The following is a 24,499-nucleotide window of genomic DNA, read 5'->3' on the forward strand; positions in this document are numbered from 1 at the left end:
GTCCAATCAAAGAACACCAAACTGCTTGTGACGTCTAACTGTCAATTAAACATTACTCTGGGCTGTCGTTAGAGGGAGTAAATCGACGTACTGTACTGTACTGGACAGGAAAAATAATTATTAAAAATGATATATATATATAATTAAAATCCACTCATTAAAATTTTCTATATATATATAGAAAATTTTAATGAGTGGATTTTAATTATATATATATATCATTTTTAATAATTATTTTTCCTGTCCAGTACAGTACAGTACGTCGATTTACTCCCTCTAACGACAGCCCAGAGTAATGTTTAATTGACAGTTAGACGTCACAAGCAGTTTGGTGTTCTTTGATTGGACAAAGATGTTAGATCTGAACACAAGAAAAAGAAGCTGAATGGTCCTGCATTGCGTAGCGAGTAACTGATCGGTATGGAAGTCGTTTTCATTCTCCTGGAGTAAGGTAAGATTTATTCGTCTTTATAAATGCTGAATTACTTCTACGTTTGTTATATTCCGTCAGAAATCTGAATATTGACAGTTAGAATTAAAACCGGCCTCATAGCGTCTATAGAAATATGATGCAGACATTGTTTATAATTTGATACTTCACCGGCATTTTGTGTGTAAGATATACCTCGCTTGTTATAATTCTTTAATAGAATAGTTTTTCATTAAATTCTGTAAGTAAAACTATAACGATAACAATAAAAACTATTTACTTTGCTCTTCACATTCACGCTTGCATGAATAAGTGTTTTTATAATGCATAAGGTATGACAGCTTGCAAATGATTGTTGATGTTGTGATGTGAAACTTTTATTTTTATATTTTAATTGCTTTAAAAACAATAGAATATTTTTCTTATTACCTTGAATATTTATGATCTACAGTTACATTTTAAGCTATGACTTAATTAGTTAAAGATATATGTGATGATGTGATGGATATCTTTAAAGATGATCGCATGAAGTAATTTATCAAAAAGAAAAAAAAAAGTTCTTCAGTTATTATTAGAGTAGATAGAATTTTAATGAATTAATTTTTTTTTACTTGCCATTTCTGTAGTCAAAGTTGTTTTTGCAATTGGTGATTAAATGTTGCAGTTGGTTTTGAATAAATACCTTTTTTAATAATTATATATTGTTTTACTCTCTTACACATGATGAAGTGGTATTATAGGGCAATAGTCTATTGATATATCCACTTTAGTAATTGCCAAGACGCATTTTGGGTATAAACCCCTCTTCTGTTGACTCAATGAACGTTCTTTTCTCCTTTTAAAATCTCATTAAAATTAATCTTTCCAATCTCCTTTATAAGCAGAAAATTATATATTGTTTTAGTATATGATAAATATATATATATTTGATGCTAATTAAATTTAGAAATATTGAGAATAATAATAAACTTGTTCTCTTTTTTGATTAAAAAAAAATTGTACTAAAATCTGATATTTTATAAGTTCTAACTCTTTAACTGTTGTCTTGCTTTGTTCAATACTTCCCCCAATACAAAAGTGATAAAATCTAATTATGTTGAATTAAAAATTTTGCAACTTCTATTTATTTTTTTCTCTTTGTTTAGGATTGAAGTTTTTTTGAGGAAAATTTGATAAAACATGGGTCAATAACTGGGAATGGTTTGACATAGTTTTTGAAATTGACTTCTTGACTTTTTAATCAAGTCATTATTAAAAATAAATACAAGTTTACTAAAACTGAAAAATTTTGAAAAATTTCATAAATTTATTAATATTGAATTTATAAATATTGTAGTACAAATATTTTTGATAGAATAACGAAATATTGATTAACAAATGAAAGTTTTTCATTTTTATACTTTTGTATGTTTAAAAAGTTGTTAAATTTAAAAACATGTTACCATACATTTAAATTTTAAATTACATGATCAAACAGTTCAGTCTAAGTTGGAAGGAAATTTTTATTATTTTAAACATTTTAAGAGAGAAAAATTTTGCTAGAAAATAATTCTTATCCAGTAATATGTAAATATCTATTGTATATATTTCTTCTTATCAGTTGACTGATGAGGGGCTATATGCCCGAAACGTGTAAAAGTACCCGTATCAACTGAATAAAGAGGAAAAACGCCAAGTGTTTTAATAATAACACAGTCTTGTGTTCAATAGTTAATAAATACGAAAACACGGTTTAAAAAAACGAATCAACTAAATGTAAATATCAGTCATAATGAATTTTTTTTGTTGTTTTTGAAGAAAGTGGATTTCCATTTTCAAATTTATAAAATTTTGTTCAAACAAATAAAAAAGGAGATTCAAACTGTTTGTGAAGGAAGCCAAAAATAAGGATATGTTAGGAATGTTTTCAGTCTACTGTAAGGCCAAGCAGCAGGTTGAAAATGTTCTTAATTCCTACTTTTAGCTTCCTTAACCAGTTGTGTTCCTTGTAACTAAATAAAGTTTGATTCTTGAACAAACAAAAATACTATGGAAAAATATTTACCATGCAAGTTTGAAGTCTAATTTTGTTTTGAATTAATTGATTCAAGGAAATCATTAATTACATGTAACTCTATGAGTAGAGGGCTGATGAAAAGAACTACCAGTATTCAGAAGCTATAATCTTATCTATGTCTTATATGAATGTTTGAATATAATGACATATACATTAATATTTGACAGTTTCAATAACAGAACTATAAAATGACCAATAGTAGTGATTTATAAGTTGATTTTACTTCATATAGCTAGATTGATTATATAAGAAAACTATAAGTAATGGGTAGTAGAGAAATAATTAATGTTACATAGTGAAGTCTATTTCTGTTATACTGTTAATCAACTAGTGATTATTTTATCCAGTTATTATAAATAAATATATATATAAAATGAGAATTATTTATTGTGTAAAAGTCAATTAGAAAGATAGGTCTAATTACGATTTAATTAGTTCCTAGAATCGTACATCCAACCCGTAGGCTCAGTATCATAAATTGAGGCCACATTCCTAGAAATAATAGTGTATTGTACTAAACAATACCNTATTTAATTTAAAATATATGTTCTCCATCTCAAATTAGTAGTGGATTGACCCTCTATATCATACTTCTCCTTTAACAATAGAGCCATGCCAGTCATCTATCTAACACCTTTTAGGGGAAAATTTTTGAATTGAAATAATGTGACTTTCGGTTTGTGTCGGAAGTTTGTATATAGTTAATTGGGGCCTCCTGCCCCTAAAGTTTCCATATCTGGTCTCGTCTTTCATCTATCTAATTCTTTTCTAGAGATTAAGGAAAGATGGATGGACGACAGTGGGAATTTCTAGTTCTACACTTTTTTCAAATTGTAGCCCAGTAAGTACAAGCTTCCATAACTACACTTCAAGTAATATAGTCATTGATCTAAACTTTGTCATCTATTATATAACTGAGATTCAGCAAATAAGTTTGTGTGTTCTGTACACCCCCTTGTTCTTTTTATATATTTTCTTAATAATCAGATATTTGTCAATTATTTTTTTATATTTATATATTATTTATTCAATTTCACAAATAATTTTAATTAAATCATTATCACATTTCTATTTTTTGTATTTTATTTTTCCAAAGTAAAAATAACTTTAGATTAAAAAAAATTCCAATTTCAAAGTATTAAAAATAATAAAAACCAAATTATCCAAATTATCAAAATACTAAAAAGTAACTGTTAGCTCAAATGACAATGATATCTGTAAAGAAAATAATTAAAATCTATATATAATACTCATTTTTTATTTTGACATATCTGAGATATAGAAAAGTCTGCTGCCAAGTCTGCAAACTTATGTTGTGAATATTTTTGATTTTTTACAAGTCGGTTTGTAAATTATTATAACTGATGTATTTCCAAGAATTGATTAAAATGTTTCGGACATACAAGAGTAATCCCAAAAGTAAGGCCTATTTGTTTAGAAATACAAAAAAATGTTTATTTTCAATAATGTTGACATCACTTTAAAGCTTGAACACTTATCTATTTTTCTACATAATCACCATTTCAATCAATGCATTTTTGTAGGTGCTGTGGTAGTTTTTGTATGTCCATATCATATCATCTCACCACCCATGTTGTTGAGGAAGCATTGAACCTCATTGTTGTAAAAGTGTGTTCCAGTCAAATGTTCTTTCAATTTAGGAAACAGCTGGTAGTCACTGGGTACCAAGTCTGGACTATAGGATAGATGGGTGATGATGTCTTATCCAAACTGTTGCAGGAGAGCAACAGTTTGATGAGCTATGTGGGAGCTAGTGTTGTTGTGGAGAATGCTTATGCCTTTGCTCAACATTCCTCTTCTCTGGTTCTGAATCATCTGAGTTTTTTCAGTGTCTCAATACCTGTCAGCATTTATGGTTCCAGAAGTCCCATGAAGTCAACCAACAATACCCCCCTTTTCAATCCCAAAACACAGTTGCCATGACTTTACTGGTAGACTCTGTTTGTTTGAATTTTTGCAGCTTGGGCAAAGAGGAATGCTGCCACTCACAGGATTGTTGTTTGGTCTCAGGTGTGAAGTGGAACACCCAGGTTTCATTACCTGTGACAATCAAATCCAAAAGTTGTCTTTTTCATCTGCATAGATGTGAAGAAATTTGCAGGAAGAGTCAACTTGTTGCTGTTGGTGGTCTTCTGTGAGCATTTGCAGGATCCATCTTGCGCACACCTTCTGATATTGCAACTTTTCCATTTTAAAATCCTATGAATGATGCTTTGGGAAACCTCAGGAACCAAAATGCAGAGATCATCCAGAGTGATTCACTGATCTTCATGGTTTGCTCAACCTTTGTGACTGTCTTGTTAGAAATTGATGGTCTTCCACTTCTTTCTTTGTTGTGAATTTCAGTACGACCAGCTGCAAACTTTCTACACCACTTGTGGATGTTTTTGGCATCCATGTACAGTACAACTCTCCATACACTTCTGTCAATTGGCAATGAATTTCAATTGGTCTAATGCCTTTTGCGTTCAAAAACTGAATAACTGTGTGAACTTTGCATTTGGCGGTAGTGCCAAGTGCTCCATTACAAACGGCTGCAAAACCAAGATTGAGTGTCCCAGCAAGGTGTGCTCAGGCTTGTTTGGGAATGAGGAACAACAAGCACAACAGTGTTGCCAACAGCCACACAGTTTTCCTGCATCCCCAGCACTTTGGAGACCTTACTTTGGGATTACACTCATATATGTTCTATTGAGATAATAGTGTAAATATTCCAAATTTAGCAATTGTTAAGTTAGAAAAAGCATATAAACATTGTTTTTCTAAAACAAAATAATTTATTCTATCTGATGATGATCAAGTACTTTTGCATCCATCATCATGATACAATATTTAGGTTTGACATATTTCAGCAGAAATAAACATATCCAACTGAGTCAATGTTTTAAAGGAATATATTTCTGTTACTGGATGGTATTTGTAGTAAGTTGAATATGAGCAATGTATTCTGATAATGAATGTAAGACCTTCTGGAAATATTAGATTAAAAAAAAAAAACATTTTTGATTTAAAAAGCAGTTTTTCTCTGTGTGAATATGTGTAAAATGACTTTAGCAATGAAATCAAAATAGCATTTTAAAGAAAACTCTGTAAAATAGCATAAATGAATAATATATAACATGAATCATAAGAATTTAAAAGATAATTTTAATTTCATATTTAATAGATTTTCTTGATCTTTACATTATTTGCTTTAGTCACATTATAATTTTGTGTCGATAACTTGTTTGTATTTAAATCAATTTGAAAATGGTGTGGATTATCTACTGATTTTAAATTGCAATAATGAACTCATTAAATGGCTTTTTCTTTTCTTTGTCTAAAGTTATCATGAGTGTTTTTAGAAAACTTTTATTTGCAATACAGATTCATCCACTATCACATTTTTCCTGAAACTATTGGAGGTAAATATATCTATTCCTTGCTTTTAGTTCTCTCCCATTCATTTTCTGCATGCCAATCCACATCTTACAAATTCAAAAAGTCTAATAATAATTATCATAAAAGATGATAAATTTCTAGCTAATTCTTTCTCTGAATATAAAGTCATTCCAGAAAACTATATAGAGCAGTGTTTCCCAAACTTTTTTAGGCCATGCCCCACTTTAACATTTCTAAAATCATCATGTCCCCCCCATACATAATTTTAGTTATAAAATTTATTTTTGTTCTTTTTAGTAATATGAATGATAATTTTAAAGCGACTTCTTACAACTGTTGTCAAAACAAAGAAACAAACTTTTAATAAATAAAAAAATAATAGATTTTAAAAATTTACTTTAATGTGATTTGTGGACTTGATGCTTTTTACACAGCGATTTTATATCTGGTTCAAGCTTAGTTAGCTTAAATCTCAAATCTCCACGTTGTGTTATATCCAGACGATTTCTTTTTTTAATCAACAAATCACTCACAGCACTAAAGCCACATTCAGCTAGATATGAAGATGGAAACGGTAATAAGAGTTTTCTTGCACATTTTGTGGTATTGGGGTATTTAGCCTCTGTTTCATCGCAAAGCCATGCCATCGCACCTTTAATATTAAATAGAGTTATTACAGATTCGTCACTTTGCAACTCCGCGAGTTCTTCTTGATATTGCAGATTGGATATATCAGCTAAATCCACCAAAACTGGTTGCACCATCCATGTCGGAAAATTCATTTCTTTTAAATCAGCAAATCTCTCTTTAAAATCCGTAATTAAAATTTTTAAATGATTAACAATTTCAAGTATTGCGGAGTCAGAAACATCACACTTGTTAAGCCAATGAAACTGTTCAAAATTTTTGTTGCTGACGTGTTTTTGATTTAATTCTAAATTCTTAATAAAACCAAATATTTTTGCTTTGGCATCAACCAGTGTTTTGTTTGGTCCTTGCAGTTGCTTGTTTAACAAATTTAGCTTCTCAAAGATATCGGCTAAATAACTTACATATGCTTTGCCATTTGTTGTCAACAATAATTTCATTTCAGGCTTATCAATTAAAAACTTTTCAAGCGAATCGAACAACTCAATAAATCGTTTCAAACAATTCCCTTTTGAAAGCCACCTTACTTCAGTGTGTAGTAACAATCGTACGTGGTCTTCATTTTGTTCCTCACAAAATAGCTTAAATAAGCGCTCGGTTTTAGCGCTGGCTTTTATTGAGTTAATGCATTTGATAACTGCATTGAGTACTTCATTGAGAATAGGAGACACGTTTTTAGCCACCAAGTTTTCTTTATGGATAACACAGTGAATAAGTATCATTTCTGGATTATCAGCTTTCATCAATTGTAAACAACCATTTTTTTTGCCCATCATATTGGGGGCACCATCGGCAGCACACGAAATAACATTCTTCATGGGGATCTCATTGTCATCCAAGTAGCATTTGAATATGTTGTAAATGTCTCTCGATTTGGTAGTGCTTTCTAATTGTTTACAAAAAAGCATTTCTTCTGCAAACTGTCCACGTTCAATATACCTGACATAAGTGATAAGAACGGCCTCACTGTCTCTTAGGGTTGACTCGTCCATCTGCACAGAGAAATTTCTGGTTTTTAGTTTCGATACGAGTTGTTTCTCAATGTCTTCGCCCATCTCGTCGATCCTTCGGCTGACAGTATTGTTACTGAGAGGCATCGCTTTTACATCCTCGTCATCTTTTTCTAGAACAGTTTTCATAAAAGCAGAAATTGAGGGCTTTATAAGATTCTCCCCTATTGTGTGGCTTTTCCCTGATTTAGCAATTAACAATGAAATTTGGTAACTAGCCTCTTGAATACGACTATTTGTTACATTTCTAGACGTGAAGATTGAAGTAATTGTCGTCCTTTTCTCGAACTTTTCCTTTAATGTTTTGAAGAAACTTAAATCTGAATTAATATAGTCCTTGTGTTTGGCCTTCAAATGTGCTTCAAGCCGACCCAATTTCATAGATTCGTTTGTCAAACATTGCTGGCATATCAAGCAAAACGGCATCCTCTCATCGTGAACTGCTGGTATAAATCCATATTTTAGATATTCCTCTGAATATTGACGAACTTTCTTTTTTGTTGTTCCACTCATTTTTTATGGGCTAAAAAAATAATAAAATTTTGTAAAAATAATTCAATGTGACAGAGTAAACGTAAATTTAGAAAAAATTGTTTTTGTGTAGATATAACACATTTTGCCGCAAGTGATACTTGGGATAAACGCAAGCCCTGAAGATTCCAGCAGACCAGATTGCAAGATTTTAATACTTCTGGACTCCTTTATCAAAGACACTGCTATTAGAGATATCTAAACTAACAAAAAAGGCACAATTAATTAGTTTTTAAATATTATCAATAGTTTTACAGTTTAAAAACTTATATAAAAAGCTAAATGGTTAAAAAATAAACATAAATTATTCAATACGTAAAAATTATATTTCTACAACATGTATTAATTAATTCATTTAATCATATAAATGACAGACAATTATGACATATAGGTGTTAAAAATATTAGAGTTAAATTTTTAGAAAAAAATTTTGCAAAAACGTTGTTACTTAGCGACTTTAAAAGATACAAGATTTCTGCGACAAGAGATACAGCAAAGGGAAACGCTGAAAAGTTCACTTGCGGACTCTAATAACATAGTTTAGGTTTTGATACCATCTTAAAAATGCTTATTAATAATTTAAGTCCTTTATTTAGAAAATTTTCTTTTTCATATTATTTGTCACCTAAAGCGTTGCATTAAAAAAGCTCATAGCGAAGGGAAGAAATTGTCATGTCAATTCTCAAATTGCCCCCCTCCAACCATCAAATTGCCTCCCTGTGGGGCGTACGCCCCACTTTGGGAAACACTGATATAGAGACTGACAGTTGTTAACTCATTTTTCTTATTATGGTTACATTTTAATGATGACAAGTCATGTGCCTGGATGTGTGAATGAAAGATGGATAAAAATATAGATGATTATTGTGTACTATCTCCCTTTTTTGATACTGTGTATTAATAGTATGCACATTTTATCAAAAAGATACTAGATTGAAAAATAGTGATTTCTCAAGTTTTTAACTGCATGAGGAAATTTACTTACTATTTTATACATTAATATTAATATTTTATTTTCAAATAATGTAGCTGTTTCTATTTGTTTTAGATTTTCTGAATTAGTAAATTAAAATCTTGTAGTAGAATGTTGCAGATAACTTGGATTATGTAAATATATAAACATCCTGAGGCCTGATATTTTAGTAATATGCCAAACGATTGCCAGATTAAATTGGGCTACTAAATAATTTCATACTACTTCGGCAACACATCTTATTAAATTTAATAAGAGATAATGCCTAGTGCCTATTTAGAATTTAATTTAAAATAATAGTGGTAAAGTAGCCTGATTTAATCCTGCAATTGTTTGGCATATTGAATTATGTAAGTCTCATTAAGGATGTATGTTTGTTTGGTTTTAAACATAGTTGAGCTGAAGTTGTCATAGTTACTAAATCCAATAAGAACTTTATTTGATATATCTTTAGCATTAGCAAGTGATTGTAAAAACTAAAAAAAATTTTGGCAAGAGCAATTACTCTTGCCAAAATTCAGTTGCATTAGCTCAAAAATTTTGAGCCAAAAGAGTACACAGAAGTGGGGGACACAAAATGTAGTGTTGACTGAAATTAGGTTGATCTGATAGACAGTTTAGTTCTATAACAACTGAACTTTATATTTTGAATGCAGTATAATACATGATGTAATTAACTGATCTTGAAGTGGTGCTATCACAATAATAAGTAAAAGATTACAGTAGAAAGTCTTGATAATTGCTACTTTGAAAACTGCTGTTAAAACAGGGATAAAGATTTAAATTAGTTATGCGTACTGCACTAAAGCTAATTCATTTATACTTCTGTGTTGATTTTTCCTTTTTGAGTATAGTATCATTATTCTTTATTACCAGACCAAATTCCTCATATTGTTTGTTAAATTTAACTTTCATTACTTGTTTTAGTGTTGACTACAATATTTGACTTTTTCATCTTGCTAGTATTTTTTAATAACATTGAATAGTCCCTTACAATCAACATCAGTACAAGGCAAAGTAAATATTAATTGAACAAGTGGCACAATCATTTTTAAATTTGATCCTATCTACACATAATGATTTCCATGAAGCATCTCTGTGGTTGACAAATTCCCCCCCTTTTTTTTTTGGCTAATTTATAAATTGATTTATTTTTCTGTTATATGCAAGTTTGCAATTTCCCATATATGTTTTTATAATTTTTGTTTTTAGTGCACATGCATTTCTTCTTCACTTGTAAATGCTGCCAAGACTGTTGTAGACAATATTTTCTTCACTAAATATACATGTTCCTTCATTCTTCATGCAGATGATCTTTTGAATATGTGCAAATTATGTTATGAAATGACACAATAAGTAGGAGGTATAAATTTAGACTTTCTAGAATATATAGAATTTGAGTACAAGTAAAAAATTAGTAAAATATTAATCTTTAAAATACACCAAATTCTTGATTATCTAAGCAAATTAGTGCACAAGTGTGCACAGAAAACTGGAAAACATGGATAATTCAAAATAGCCCTCTAAACTGGTGTGTTTCAATCTTTTGGTCTACATAAAATTATAAACATATAAATACTTGGTCTACATAAAATTATGAATAATTTTATGTAGACCAAGTAATTATATGTGACTATCAATTATGTTTATTTATTATGCTTATATATGCTTATCTAGCATTACTATATGTAACAAAGTATATACAGTAACTGTAGATCACTATTTAAATGTCACCCATAATCAACTGTACAAGCTTCAGTACAGTCAAATGTTTTTCTATAGACTGGTGAAATTTTTTTCTGCAGACCAGCATTGGTTCATGGACTGCAGTTGAAAAACACTATTCTTAACTATAAAAAGAAAGTACAGTAGAGCATCGATTATCCGACTCAATTGGGAACTCAGGTTGGTTGAATAACTGAAAAAATCGATAACCGAAAAGAATGAAAAAATACATTATTAGTATAGTACAGGGGTGGCCAACCTGCGGCTCGCGAGCCACATGCGGCTTTTTGAAGGATTATTTGTGGCTCTCGATAAATGTACCCGAGTTCCCTTTTCATTTTTGTGTTATTATATTTTAAAAAATTATTATCGTTCCGTATGTGTTTCAAAATGTCTTTTAAATTACTAACAACAAATATGAAAGACTAAGTGCAACGTTGTAACAAATTTCATTTCCGTCCAAGTTAAGAATGATATGACTCATCGAAAACTGCGCGAACGAACATAAACAGTGGCGTAATCGTCCGTTATCGACCGACTCCAGACCGATTTTGAATTTGTAAACTGTCATTGCAACGGACAGTTGACATTGTGCTCTGGAGGAAACAATTTGTATCAGTCTTGCTACGGATATAATTTGTAATCTGTAATTTTTTGCATACCTTTTTAATACGTATTTAATTGCGGCTTGCGAAAAATTTCAAATTTTGAAAAATGGCTCGGACTATCAAGGAGCTTGGCCACCCTGGGTATAGTATATTAGTATATCCCATGTAATCAGTATATTAGTATATTGCTATTAACCAACTTTGCATTGAATTTTCATCGATATTAAGCCTAACAATTTTTTTTTTTAAATAATAATCGTCGCTATTGTATTGTTAAAAATTATTTTAAAATTATTTTATTGCTCACAAAACAAACAATCACTCATAATTAGAAAATTAACTCTCATTTAAATACTAGCCTCCCTTCAATGATCGAGCTGTAGTTGCCAGCCAAAACACGCAAAAATTTAACAAAAATAATATTAAAGTAGCCAAGACATAGCCAAATATTGTAGTGCCACATCACTAGTGGACATTTGAAATTTGCCAACTAGAATGGTCGGTTAACCGATGTGATGGTTAATCTGGGGTCGGATAATCAATGCTCTACTGTATTCAGAAGTTTTAAATGAACTACAGTATATATACACAAGTGTGTGTATATATACAGTATTTATGTATATATATATATACACTTCTCAAAAGTGAAGTTGCAACACCTTGAAGGAATGCAAATAGCCACACGCAACTTGCAGGACTGGTAGAGGTGATAGAGATATGCAAATGATTGTTTTCATATTCATCGGATCATGTGATACCCAGTTTTAAGCTTTAAAGACCAGCAGCCAGCTCAGGCTGTAAATGCTATCAGCAATGGTTCGAGGCAGCTGAACTTTTGAAAAAGTGTAGAAAAATACTTGAGATGACAGCGAGTTGAACACCACCAGTGTATGGCTGGGGAACAAAACCATATCCTGGATATGTGTGACCAAAGTGTATTGATTCACGTAGCTGCCACATGTTGGGCATGATGTGAATACTATCCAGCAATGTGTGACACAATGGATGCAGGAACATCTGCAAACACTACGAAGAGGCAGTGGATCACTCCAGCTCATGACAGAGCATACAGACTGGCAGATTTGCCAAACAGCATGTCAGGACCAGTTTGTCACTGCATGTGACAATCAAAGCCACCTGTTGCCACCAATTGGTGCATCTGTGTCCACCCAAATTATTTGCAACAGGTTGAATGAAGTTGGGCTGAACATACAGCAACCAGCAACCAGGGGGTGCCATTAACCTCTTGACACAGGCTGCATGCCTGGCATAGTGTCATTGCAACTTGACCACTGAAGGGCACTGGGTGTTGTTTATGGATGAATCCTGCTTCTGTCTGTGGAGGAATGACAGCCATGGGTGGGTGTGGCTTTATCCTGGGGAATACTATGTGCCAACCCTTTTTGCCAAACATTACACTGGCCCCAAACTGGATATCATGGTTTGGAGAGGCATCATATTTGATCAGCAGACAGCCCTGGTGCACATTTCCAATACTCTCACAGCTGACCAGCAAGTCACATGAACTTTGGGGCCTGTGGTTCAGCCATTGATGTAGGCCACACTCGACACTATGTTCCAGCAAGACGATGTCTGGTCAAGCATTGCAAAGAGAACTCTCACCAGCCTGAATGGAATTCGGATGTGAATTCCGTTTCTTTCCTTTCCTGGCCAGCACCTTTGCCAGATCTCTCTCTCATTGAACATCTATGGGACCTAGTCTGACATGAGGTGTACTGGGAACTACTGCCACATATTGAAGACATGTGCACTGCAGTGGATGTAGCTTGGCCAGGAATACCTCAGGAAACTATTAATAGCCTCGTTGATAGTATGCCTTACCGTATAGCACCCTGTGTACCTATGGGGGCTGTATTCATTACAGAATAAATAGGTGTCTGTTGCATAGTTGGTCATGTGCAAGTTTAGTATGTGTCCAATTGTGGTGCCACATCACCAGTCATGGAATTTTTTGATTTCACCTCATATAGTTTGTTTCTGGAATTTTGACAGGTTGTATGCTTGATAATTGAAAGGAGCTCTAGAAGTTTTCAAAAGAATTTAGTTTGGTGATTTATCATAACAATACAAATTTTAAAGATTTTAAACATTTTTAATTATAATTATAGATTTATACTTGCTTTAATCAATATTAAATACAGCTTTAAACAAAATGAAAGATAATTTATTATATAATTTAAATTATTAGGTTCAATAAGTACATTCAACCTAAAAATAGAATATATATTGTACACATTACATATTGCATCTAAATCTAGTTTATTTAATAATAATTATTAAATAAATGGGATGTTTCATAAATTATTTATGAAAATCCCATATTAACTTGTGATTTTGATTTTCTGAAGCATTCTTGGTCCACATTATTTCAGATAATTGAGACATTGTTGTATGTAGATTAAAGTAGTTGAATTATTAATTAATATGCTAATCCCAATTTCAATTTGAATATTTTGTGAACAGTGGAAAAATCAGATAAAATAGGTAAGAAGAAAAATATCTTTAATATTGAAGAAATAATATAGAAAGAGGAATAGTAAATAGCTTAAATTCAAGATAACTCTGTTGAAAGGGCTGCAGAATTACAGTATTAATAAAGTAAAATAACATTACAGATGAATGGATGTTATTTTATTTTATTAATACTGTAATTCTGCCAGCCCTTTTAACAAAGAAATAATTTATTTTTAATTGTGTTGGGATTGTCACCTGTGGACATTTTTAACTGTTTTACATATTTGTGCAGAGGCAGAGCCTCTAAAGAAAGGGGTCTCTGCAATGGAAATAGTTGTTCCTGGTGATTGGACAGGGCAAGCAGTGAAGATAGGACTAGTATCCATCTGTAATGTTATTTTACTTTATTAATCAAGATAACTCTACTTGGAAGAAAGTTTCAAAATTAGGTCAGTGCAATAAACTGAAAGTAAAGAAAAAGTACTATAGTAAAGTTGTTTTTCACTTCTAAGTTTTAATAAATTGTATGTCTCCTTACAAATTCAAGGCTGAAAATTTATTTAAAATTAAGTATCAGGAATGTTCAATTGTATTTAGAAATTCTGTTTGTTTTTATTAGTTTATGTATTTTATAACAAGAACTAGATAATTTTATATATTTAAAGTTCTTGCTCTAATGTTTTAATTGATTGAATTAAATATTAACGATTGTGGGTCAGTTGACAACATTAAAGAAAATAAATTTTAATCTGTACTAAGAGTCATTGTTGATTAAAAAAATCGGTGAGCAATTGAATTAATGATAGTTTTCTTTACGTTCTAATGAACTTGTCCTCATTTTGTATAAAAAAAAAAAATCTTAAATTAAACTTTACATTAATTGTATTGTAGATATTAGTGACTTGATATAATAATAAAAAAATTTTATTTTTTGTTTTTTTAAAAATAACAAAACATAAAAATGAACTGCTTTGCTAGTATTTAATTTTATTTACAAATTACTCTTTAGCACTTTTGGACAACCAAGTCCATTGTCAGGAGATGTATTTGTATGTCTCCTGATGATAGACTTGGTTGTCCAAAAGTGCTAAAGCGCAATTTGTAAAGTTAATGTCAGAACAGCAGTTTCTATTTTTGTTATTTTTAAAGAACTTTAGTTGTTTTTGCATTAATCTGTCTTTTGTTTAGATTTGTAATACCCATGATAATTTTACACTTTCAATATAAATGTCTTTTTCTGGATCTTTCATTAATATTGATAAATAATTTTTTATATGATAAAACAATAGTAATCTAAAAATGTTAGTTTTTTAACTTAGACAACAAATGCTTAAAACATTTTAAGTACCAGAGTTAAATTTTCTCTAAATTTAGTGTACACTTAAATCTTTATATTAATTTCTCAAAAATGGCTTTAAAAAACTATAAATATTTGATGAAACACATCTCCAAAAGTACATAATTTTCTATCTGTAATCTGCAGGAGCAATTTTTCATTTACAAAATAGTATCTATATAATATCTACAGAGAGAAGTTTTTTGTTGACAAAAAAGTTTATTCTCATATAATTTTCAGTTTTTATTGTTAGTTTTCTTGAGACATCAATGAAAAATGAAGCAATTAACAAGAACATGTAATAATTAAAATGAAGTATTGTTGAATCCAGGAAAATATCAGTTTATTTTAAAATACTACAATGGAAGTTTAAATCCAGAATTTAAAAAGTTTTTGAATCCAAACAGTTGATTATGCTTATAAATTGCATGGTATAATGAAATGTTTAATGTACATACCATAATGCTGAAATGAGCAAAAAAACACACTTTATACAGCAATAATTTGTAAATTTGTTTGTATTTAACTACAACTTGAGTTTGTGACAGCAGAACTTGAAAAGAAAAAAAACTCAAACAAAACTGATCTACCTGTAGAGCATTCTAATCTCAGATCTGCAATAAAGGTGAAGTAATGATAAATTAAATAAAAATTAATGATAAAAATAAAATTAATTTCACTCAAATTACAATATACCTCAGTTTGATTTTTTGTGGCTTTGAACATCGTTAAATATGCTGAGTTTAAACTTAAACTTATAAACTGTTTGATGTGTGAATGTTCTATAGGGAGATTGAGTGAGGCATTTGATTTATGAATGTTAAAAGTAGTTAATGTTTGATTTTTCAGTTTTCCATAGTAGAACCCTGATAATGGTGCTTCCACAGCTCTAACAATGCTTGGTTGTTAGGTTTTTTTGTAGGCATATTCTTTGAATAAATCAGTTGGTTTTTGTTTTGAGAAGTAGGAGTAAAATCTTTGTTTCAACATTGTTGTTTTTTTGGTGTTTTATTAATCTGTATCAGGTACCACCAGTGGCATGCCATGACATTTGATGATAGGGAAGCTGTGTTTCTGTAAGAAGCCAACTTCCAGGGGCAATCAGTTAATTGCACATCAGTGTTGGTCTAAGGTCCATTCGTATTGTTTGTTCGATAGGCCAGTAAAAACCACAAACTTCTCTAAATGTATTTTTAATATCACAATTACATTCTGAATCACTAGCCACGATGTTGTTTTTGACATATAATTTTGACTATTTTCAGTATCCCTTGAAAATATGGTAGTAAATTTAGACTATTGTCTTAAACAATATGAGAGAAAGCTAAAATTGGCTAAATTTGTCCTTTTTATAGTGAAAGATAAGTACAGTATAGAAAGATATAAGGTCAACTAGTAGTCATCACAATACAGCTGATTGTAATCATGCACTGTGTTATGGGATTCATTGTGTGTAAATTTTCCCAATTTAAAAGTGAGGTTATTGTTCTTCAAAATTTAATTATTTTGCAAGAAAATTAGTTTATTTAGAGAAAATGAGAGTTACAACAATAGCCAATTCATTTTGGTTCTTTTCTAAACAAGATTTTTTTTAACATATTTATTTAACTTAAGCTTATACACATGGTGTAGTGTCACAATAACATAATTTGGCAATTTATAAGTAAAAGCTGTTGGAAATGTTTTGATATATTTTAAAATATTAAACTTGTAAGAACTGATCTGATTAAACAAAAGTTACTTGCACCTGAGTTCATTAAAAGTAATTTTATTAATAAACTTTTTGCTACACATGATTTAATAAAAAACCATTTGCTATACATGAGTTGGACTTTGCACATGATTAATTTAATAGAAAAAAAAACACAACTTTGAAATTATAGTAAAAATTTTAGATTAGCAATAACTAACATTTAACTACTATTGTAGTAATTATGCAGATTAGGGAAAATAATAATCGAAAAGAAAAATCTTCAAACAGCTTTTAAATATTTTACAATGTAATACATAAAAGATATTTATCATTGCTTATCTCTTCATTTACACTAAAAATGTGCTGTATGTTATGTTACATTGATTTAAATCAAAAAGTAAATTTTTTTTCAGTCTAAATAATTAATAAATTTTAAAAGAAACATTCTGTAGATTGGATTGTTACATTTCATTAATTTGCCATGTTTCATGCAACAATGAAATTTGTGTGTATACATGTACACAGTGGTGATATTCAGCGGGTTTGCACAGGTTCGGCCGAACCCGTTGTTAACATTTTCAAAGTTTTCCAAACCTTGTTAAACACACGTAACATTTCTCAGTGGTTTTGTTTCTTTTAAAAAATATATTAAAATATACGTATTATACTCTGTAACACTACTAAACTAGAGCCTTATACCTCGTTCGCCTTGATGTGACCTCCCTCGACCGTTTCAATCTCGACTGAAACAAGGTTCAATTGCGGTAGACTCGAGAGATCCCAAAATCCCATGTGTGCGATAAAATACAAGATGGCTGTGGAACACGTGTCGCAATAAAATATGTACAAAATAAACCATTTCAAACACTCTTTTTTATTATATATATATAAAATTTTAACCGACTTAATTTTGCGAACACATCTTTTTTATTTATAGGTGTATCTTAAGGTCAGTTTTTGCGCTAATATTGCTAATGCACCATTTGAGCGAAAAAAAATTGTTAAGGAAAAATTTTTTGTTAGCGAACCCTTTGTTAAATATTTCGAATATCACCACTGCATGTACAGTATAGTACCATAATACAATATGGCAACAATGTTGACTGTTTATGTGTATTGAAATTTAAACTAATATTTTATATTTTAATTATAGTATTTTATTAAAAAAGACTCTTGGAAACATGCAGGTTTCCAACTCATGTTTGGCACTAACTCAACTGGCCACTTGGCATTAACTTCTACACTCAGCTATTTGTGGTGGCACTGAATCATTGGTGTTCACTACACTCAGGCTTTCTTTTAGACACTTCAGGGGACTATGGCCTTGCAGACTAAAACATCAAACATAGAGGGTACTGTTGCCATACGTATGCCATTCAGAGGGATCCTACCTTTCACTACTATCTATCTCTTCTCCCTCCTTCTTCCCCCTTTCCCTTACTCTCTTTTCTGCTGGATAAACACCTCGTGTATGGCCGAAGTCTTTCTTATATTTATGTATGTACCCATGTTTGAAGGAATTCAAAATTAGACACTTATAATCTTCATATAAAATTGATTTTATCTTTTCGTTAATTTTTATATATTTTATTATTGATTCACTTTAACTTCATTATAAAATTGAAATTAAAATGATACTTATAGAACAATTAGATCTGCAGAAAATTAATTTTTCTTTTGTTTTTGAGACACTAATGATGCAAACCCAAATTATATTTGAACATAGTTAAGTGTAACAATAGCTGCAAATACAACTCAAAAATACTTTGTATTGTACTAGTTTCAGTTGTATTTATGAATGGTCATGAGTCAAGGACTAACTGTGTATATTTATTAACTGTAGGGATTTAGTTTTAGTAAAATAATTCCATACTATCAGTAAAACATACTTAATTATAAATGTTTTTTCTTATAATAGAATAAGGTGTTTGATATCATATTTATGTAATTAATGAAAAATGGCTTGAATAAATAATGAAATATTAAAAAATATTCTTTTGGAATAAGTTCTCTTCTGGAAAAAACAAATGTGTAATGAAAATAATAGCAGAAAATAAGGCTTTTTAATTTTTGAGATATGTAATTCATTCATTCATACTTCAGTAGCATGTAATTTCAAAAGAAATTATTGTTGACTACAATGTGTTTTGTTTATAAATCAGTATTATACTTTATTTATAATTTATTTTCTATATTGTAATTTTATATGATTTTTCATAAATTCATACAATATATATAAATGAATTTTAAAATATTCATCATATATAATTTAGAATTAGAAAATTTATATACATTTTTTAATAACTTTTATAAGATGGTTTTATTATGATTTTAGTAAATGCACTTCAGTTATTCAAGTTTAAAAAAAAATTGTCCTTATTTGTTACCACAATAAATATTTGTAATGGATATTGGTTTTAAGCAGAGCAAGATATTTGTTTTATTCCAGAAAAATATATAAAAATAAAATGCTCTTGAAGGAAATAATGAAAAATTAGTATATGCTTGACTGATGAAGGAAACAAATTGCAGCTTAGATCATGTCACTGAACTCAATCTTACAGTTGGTGCCAGTGAACTAAAATCTTTTTTATCTAATAAAATATATCTTTAACTTTAATAATAAGATTTCTTATTTCTGTCCAGAAATATACTTTTAAAGTGTCTAAACATTTAGACCCTTATTTAATTTGAGCCAGGAATTTAGAGAACACTTACAGTAACTATATACTTTCATAAAAATTTCTCATATACCAACATCAATCATTAATTAATATTTTAATCATATAATAAGAAATTGACTATAATATGAGAAAAAGATCAGTCAGCAGGTTAAGCTATTAAGTTATAAGTTTAGATTTGGTTAAACTCAAAAATCAAAAACGTCAAATTTTTTAATTAACTTATCATTTTATACTGATTTAAATTGGGAATGAATATGATTTTAAAAGTAGTTGATATCAGTCTTTTGTGATAAATAACTTTGACTTAATTGTTATTTAATCATTAAGTTAGGCTTTTATAACAATGGCTAAACATATTGAAAGAAGCTATACCTTTTCCTTATATATATATATATACTTTGGTTGTAGGATTACCTTTGGGTGAAGAAATAATATACTCAGTTCTGTAATAACAACAAGTTTATTTTAGAGATTGTTATCTATCAATACACATCATAAATGAGAGCAGATTCACTATAACTTGAGACATGATTCAATAGTTCTCATACAGAAAAATAGACTAACCTATTTTTTGTTTGGTGCACTGGGGTCAAATTCTGACCTCACAATTTAGCAATAGGTCACATGAGTTAATCCATATTACTGTTAAACTAGTTATTTTCTGGTAATGGGAACTTCATATTATTTCCCTCTAGAGTGAAATTGATATATAATTAATTCATGCAGTTCATTAATGTGTTTATGCAGCTAGCACATTTTTTCACCATGCACAGTTCAATCGTAAAGCATTAAACTCTGGGTAGAATTTCACCTCTTGATTTTAGTGTTTGAACTCTGGAACATTAGTCATTTAAAATATGAGATACCACTGTATGTATTTACTTTTATCATTTATTATAAGAAGCACTTTCACATTGGTTTCATTCAAACTGGATAAGTATTTCTATATGAAATTGTAAAATCATTACTTGACTTTGAAGACTGATTTCAGCTCTAAAAATATTTTTCCACCAATATAAAAAAACTGGATGCAATAGTAACAGATTCAACATCAATAATATCCAGCAAGAATTTTAATAAACAACTAACATTTTCAACTACATTTAGCAGTCATCATCATGTTCTTAAGTGCTCAAATGGAATAACAGTTCAAACACAAATATTTTAAAAATTAGAATATAGGACTTAGCCAATAAGATTCCTAATGTCATTGGAATTTCCATGAAATAATTTTTATTTACAAGATTTTAAAGTATGATCTGCAAGTTTGTAGTATAGTATTGTCTACTACAGTGGAGTCTTGTACAATGCAGGTATATGTTACACATTATAGGAAATTATGTTATCAAAACCTGCATTATCACGCGATTTATGCAAGTTTAAACCTAGGCCTAAAAGTTGAGGGAAAAAACATAGACCTCTGAACGACAAAATTTGAATTTTGCATATGTACTAGTTGTGCATTATACAGGAGTTTACTTTACATCCTACATACTAATTGTGTCCTTGAGATTTATGAAGGTTTGCTTCTATTGGCCTTATAGATTAATTCAGGGGTGGTGTTATATTCGTGGAAATAACGATAACTCGTAAACGTATATAACTAACTTTATTAACATAAACGTAACAATGAGTGAACAACGTATCGTCCTGTCCAGGTCTAGGGGTTACAAAACAACTAAAGACAACTCGTTGAGACAAAGAACATACACGAGGTCGGAGGTGTGGGGTGACCTAAGTAGGTCAAGGGGCGATTCCCGGTAGCGGTCATACCCTGGCAGTTTACATACATAACAGGTGGCCAACAGTTTTTGCCCCCTGGCTGAATTAGAAAGAGAACTTTTTTCACGGGCCGAACCAGAGGTTGCCCCAGGAAGATTTTTGAGATGGTGCAAGATCTCATTGTTGTATCACCCCGTAGAGACTAAATTGTAGATAGAGATTACAGATACATTTTTCACATTATCATGTTTTATCAACATTCTATGCTGTACTTAAGAGATTTGTAATTGAGGGTTAACTCTAAATGCCAGTGAGTTGTTTGGCTTTTTTTTTATTTTTAGGCGTCAGAATTTTACATCAAGGCACTCGGACTTGAGTAGTTAGTATTGAAAGATTAATCACGGGCCGCATAAATTCATTAGACGGGTTGTATGTTGGCCATGCCTGGATTAATTAATAGTTTTTCTAAAGTTTTGAGCTGTGTTTTGTCTCTAATATGATGTATAATGTGTGTTATCAAAATGTCCCTGCACCAAGTTGTCTGTAAAGAAAACTGATAAAGCCATATCAGACTGGATATTTTGCTATGGATGCTTCATGTTCTTTCAGACATATATTCAGGGATCAACTGGTTGCTCCTATGTACTCCAAATGTTTGTTTAATCCTGGTGTTCTTGATGGAAATAGAGTAAATTGTTGGTAAAAGTAGTTGCTCCGTAAAAAACTACTTTTACCTGAGCAAGGAGTAAAATTCTAAATTCTTTCTTCCTATTTCTATAACATATAAGTTAATATTAACTTATGAAATAGTAATTAAAAATTTTTATAAACTAATAATAAATGCATTAACATATTTTTAAATCTCAAAATATTTTATTAAATAATTTTAAGTTGATTCGTTTTTTGAAACCGTGTTTTCGTATTTATTTACTATTGAACACAAGACTGTGTTATTATTAAAACACTTGGCGTATATCCACTTTATTCAGTTGATACGGGCACTTTTACACGTTTCGGGCATATAGCCCCTCATCAGTCAACATTTAAAAAATTTCAATGACACTCGTACAGCACAAGTTATTATTTACTGCTGTTAGGATAAGTTGATAACAATGATAACATAAACTGTTAAGTAGCTGTGACACATCCTTTATCTTCTTACTAAAGTTGATAAATATATAGGCAGAATCCTTTCTAATGTTTAATGAATATATTTGTTGGTTTCTCACAACATTTCATTTGCACATAACAGCATTTGCACTTTTGTCTCTCTTGTTAATCTTACATTTGTCTGTTATTTCTGTTATCAATTCTGATAGAACTTTAGTATTGCATAAGCTTAATACATTTTACATGTCTTTCAAAATATCAACACATTTTAATTTTTTTTGCTTTTTCTTATTAATGTTTTTTGATAGCTAGAACAAACATAGATACAGTGGTACCTCAGGATACGAAATTAATCCGTTCCGAAACTGAGATCGTATCATGAAAATGTCATAAGGTGGATCATCTTTTCCCATACGATTACATATAAAACCAAATAATTCGTTCCAACACGAAAAACATACTCAAATTAAAGCCAAGTAATACATTAAAAAAAATAACTGTAGTAAGAAAAACAAATGAAAAATGCGAACTAATGTAACGTCGTATGGTGAGTTTTTGTTCGTATCGTGGAGCAAAAATATGTTCGAATTTCATGTCNCTACTATTGCATTTTTTTTGAAGGGAACGACATACAAGTCCTCTATACTGTAGTTGCCACCATGTTTAGTTTTTACTTTTGCTACTCCTAAGGGTTTAAAAATATCACCTGTGTAACTTCGAAAGGTCGCTTCCGTTTTCGCTATGGGTGCGTTTAATTGTAAACGATTGAATTCGTCGATACTGATGATAGTGACGCGACTGCCAGTGTCACATTCAAAACGAACTTTTGTGCCGTTAACGTAGATTTCTGTGAGGAGTCTGTCATCAGTTCCCGTTGTATTAACAAATACATCTAGAACGCTGTTTATATCAAAGTCAATTACGTATTCGTGATTAATATTGTGGACGTTATGATTCCTGTTGATTGTTGGTGTTTGTTTCCTTAGGGATGATATGCAAACTTTCTTTGTGTGACCTTTTTTATGACATCGTTCACATTTCAGCCGGTCTTTGACTCTGCAGTTTATTGATTTATGGTTGTTTTTTCCTCAATGTAGGCATAGTCCTTCTAAATGGAGTTTGTGGAGGTTAAGTGGCTCTCCGCTGCGATTTTCTATTCGGCTCCTGTTACGATTTGACGGTTGTGTTTGATGTGAGCGTTGTTTTGTTTGAGTATTTTTGGTAATTTTATGAACAAAGTGGTTACTTTTATATACTTCGTCGTTTTCTATTTTAGAAGCTTCTATGGCTAATGCAATTTCTAGCGTCTGTTCGAAGGTTAGGTCGGTTTGTTGTAAAATTTTCTCACGGATGTCGGAATCTCGTAAGCCACGTATGAACTGTACTCTTAACATTAGATCTATGACGGATTTTATACAGTCTGCATTGTTACAACTAGACTTGAAATCTGCGCTTTTCGAGAGTTGTTTTAACGAAGTCACGTAATTTGAGATGGACTCACCATTATGTTGTTCTCTGGACAAGAATTTGTGCTGTTCTGTTAGGGTATTTCGTTTGGGCGTTAGGTGATTTTGTAGTAACTTCATTAATTCGGCAAATGTTCGCTTCGAGGGTATTTCTGGTGCCGTTAGGTTGGTCAATAGCTGATAATGTTTCGGTCCAAGACAATTGATTAATATCATTACCTTAGCTTCTTCGGTAATGGCGTCTGTTCCGGTCAGTCCTTTGATTTTGAAAAAGTTATCCAGTCGTTGGGAATAATTTTCAAAGGTCTCGGACGTTTCGTCGTAAGTTTCGAAGGTTAGGGCTTGCGTTTGGAGGACTCGTTGAACTGATAGTTCTGGTTGCGTCTCCACTGATTGACTCTGTAATTTCTTGACGAACACATTTAGCGTTGAAATTAATTCTGTGAGTTCACTCATTTTATCCTTTTTGTCCTTGTTGCCAATTTTTCCTTCGTCGTCAATTTTATCCTCGTCGCCAATTGTTATATTCGTGGAAATAACGATAACTCGTAAACGTATATAACTAGCTTTATTAACATAAACGTAACAATGAGTGAACAACGTATCGTCCTGTCCAGGTCTAGGGGTTAC

General features: G+C 30.7%; 2 protein-coding genes across 3 annotated transcripts in view; one reads left to right on the plus strand and one right to left on the minus strand.

The window, feature by feature from the left end:
- The first annotated feature begins 273 nt into the window (after positions 1-273).
- The window catches only part of LOC111637026, a 52,642-nt gene continuing 28,416 nt past the window's right edge, over positions 274-24,499 (plus strand). Inside the window, exon 1 of one of the 2 annotated variants that reach the window (XM_023382426.1) lies at positions 274-451. The gene's annotated coding sequence lies outside the window, so the exon portion shown is untranslated. The remainder of the gene's footprint in view (positions 452-24,499) is intronic. The other variant, XM_023382428.1, reaches the window with a different exon arrangement.
- On the minus strand, positions 6,253-8,744 carry LOC111637025 (SCAN domain-containing protein 3-like). Its single transcript, XM_023382425.1, has one exon. The coding sequence runs from the start codon at positions 8,057-8,059 to the stop codon at positions 6,287-6,289; it is 1,773 nt and encodes a 590-aa protein (XP_023238193.1). The 5' UTR covers positions 8,060-8,744; the 3' UTR covers positions 6,253-6,286.

This window comes from Centruroides sculpturatus, unplaced genomic scaffold, assembly GCF_000671375.1.
Source record: "Centruroides sculpturatus isolate CEXI.00-Female unplaced genomic scaffold, Cexi_2.0 scaffold966, whole genome shotgun sequence".
In the NCBI taxonomy this organism is placed as follows: Eukaryota; Metazoa; Arthropoda; class Arachnida; order Scorpiones; family Buthidae; genus Centruroides; species Centruroides sculpturatus.

Coding starts and splice junctions, on each gene's coding strand:
- LOC111637025 (XM_023382425.1), bottom strand. CDS start 8,059: ATGAGTGGAACAACAAAAAAGAAAGTTCGTCAATATTCAGAGGAATAT.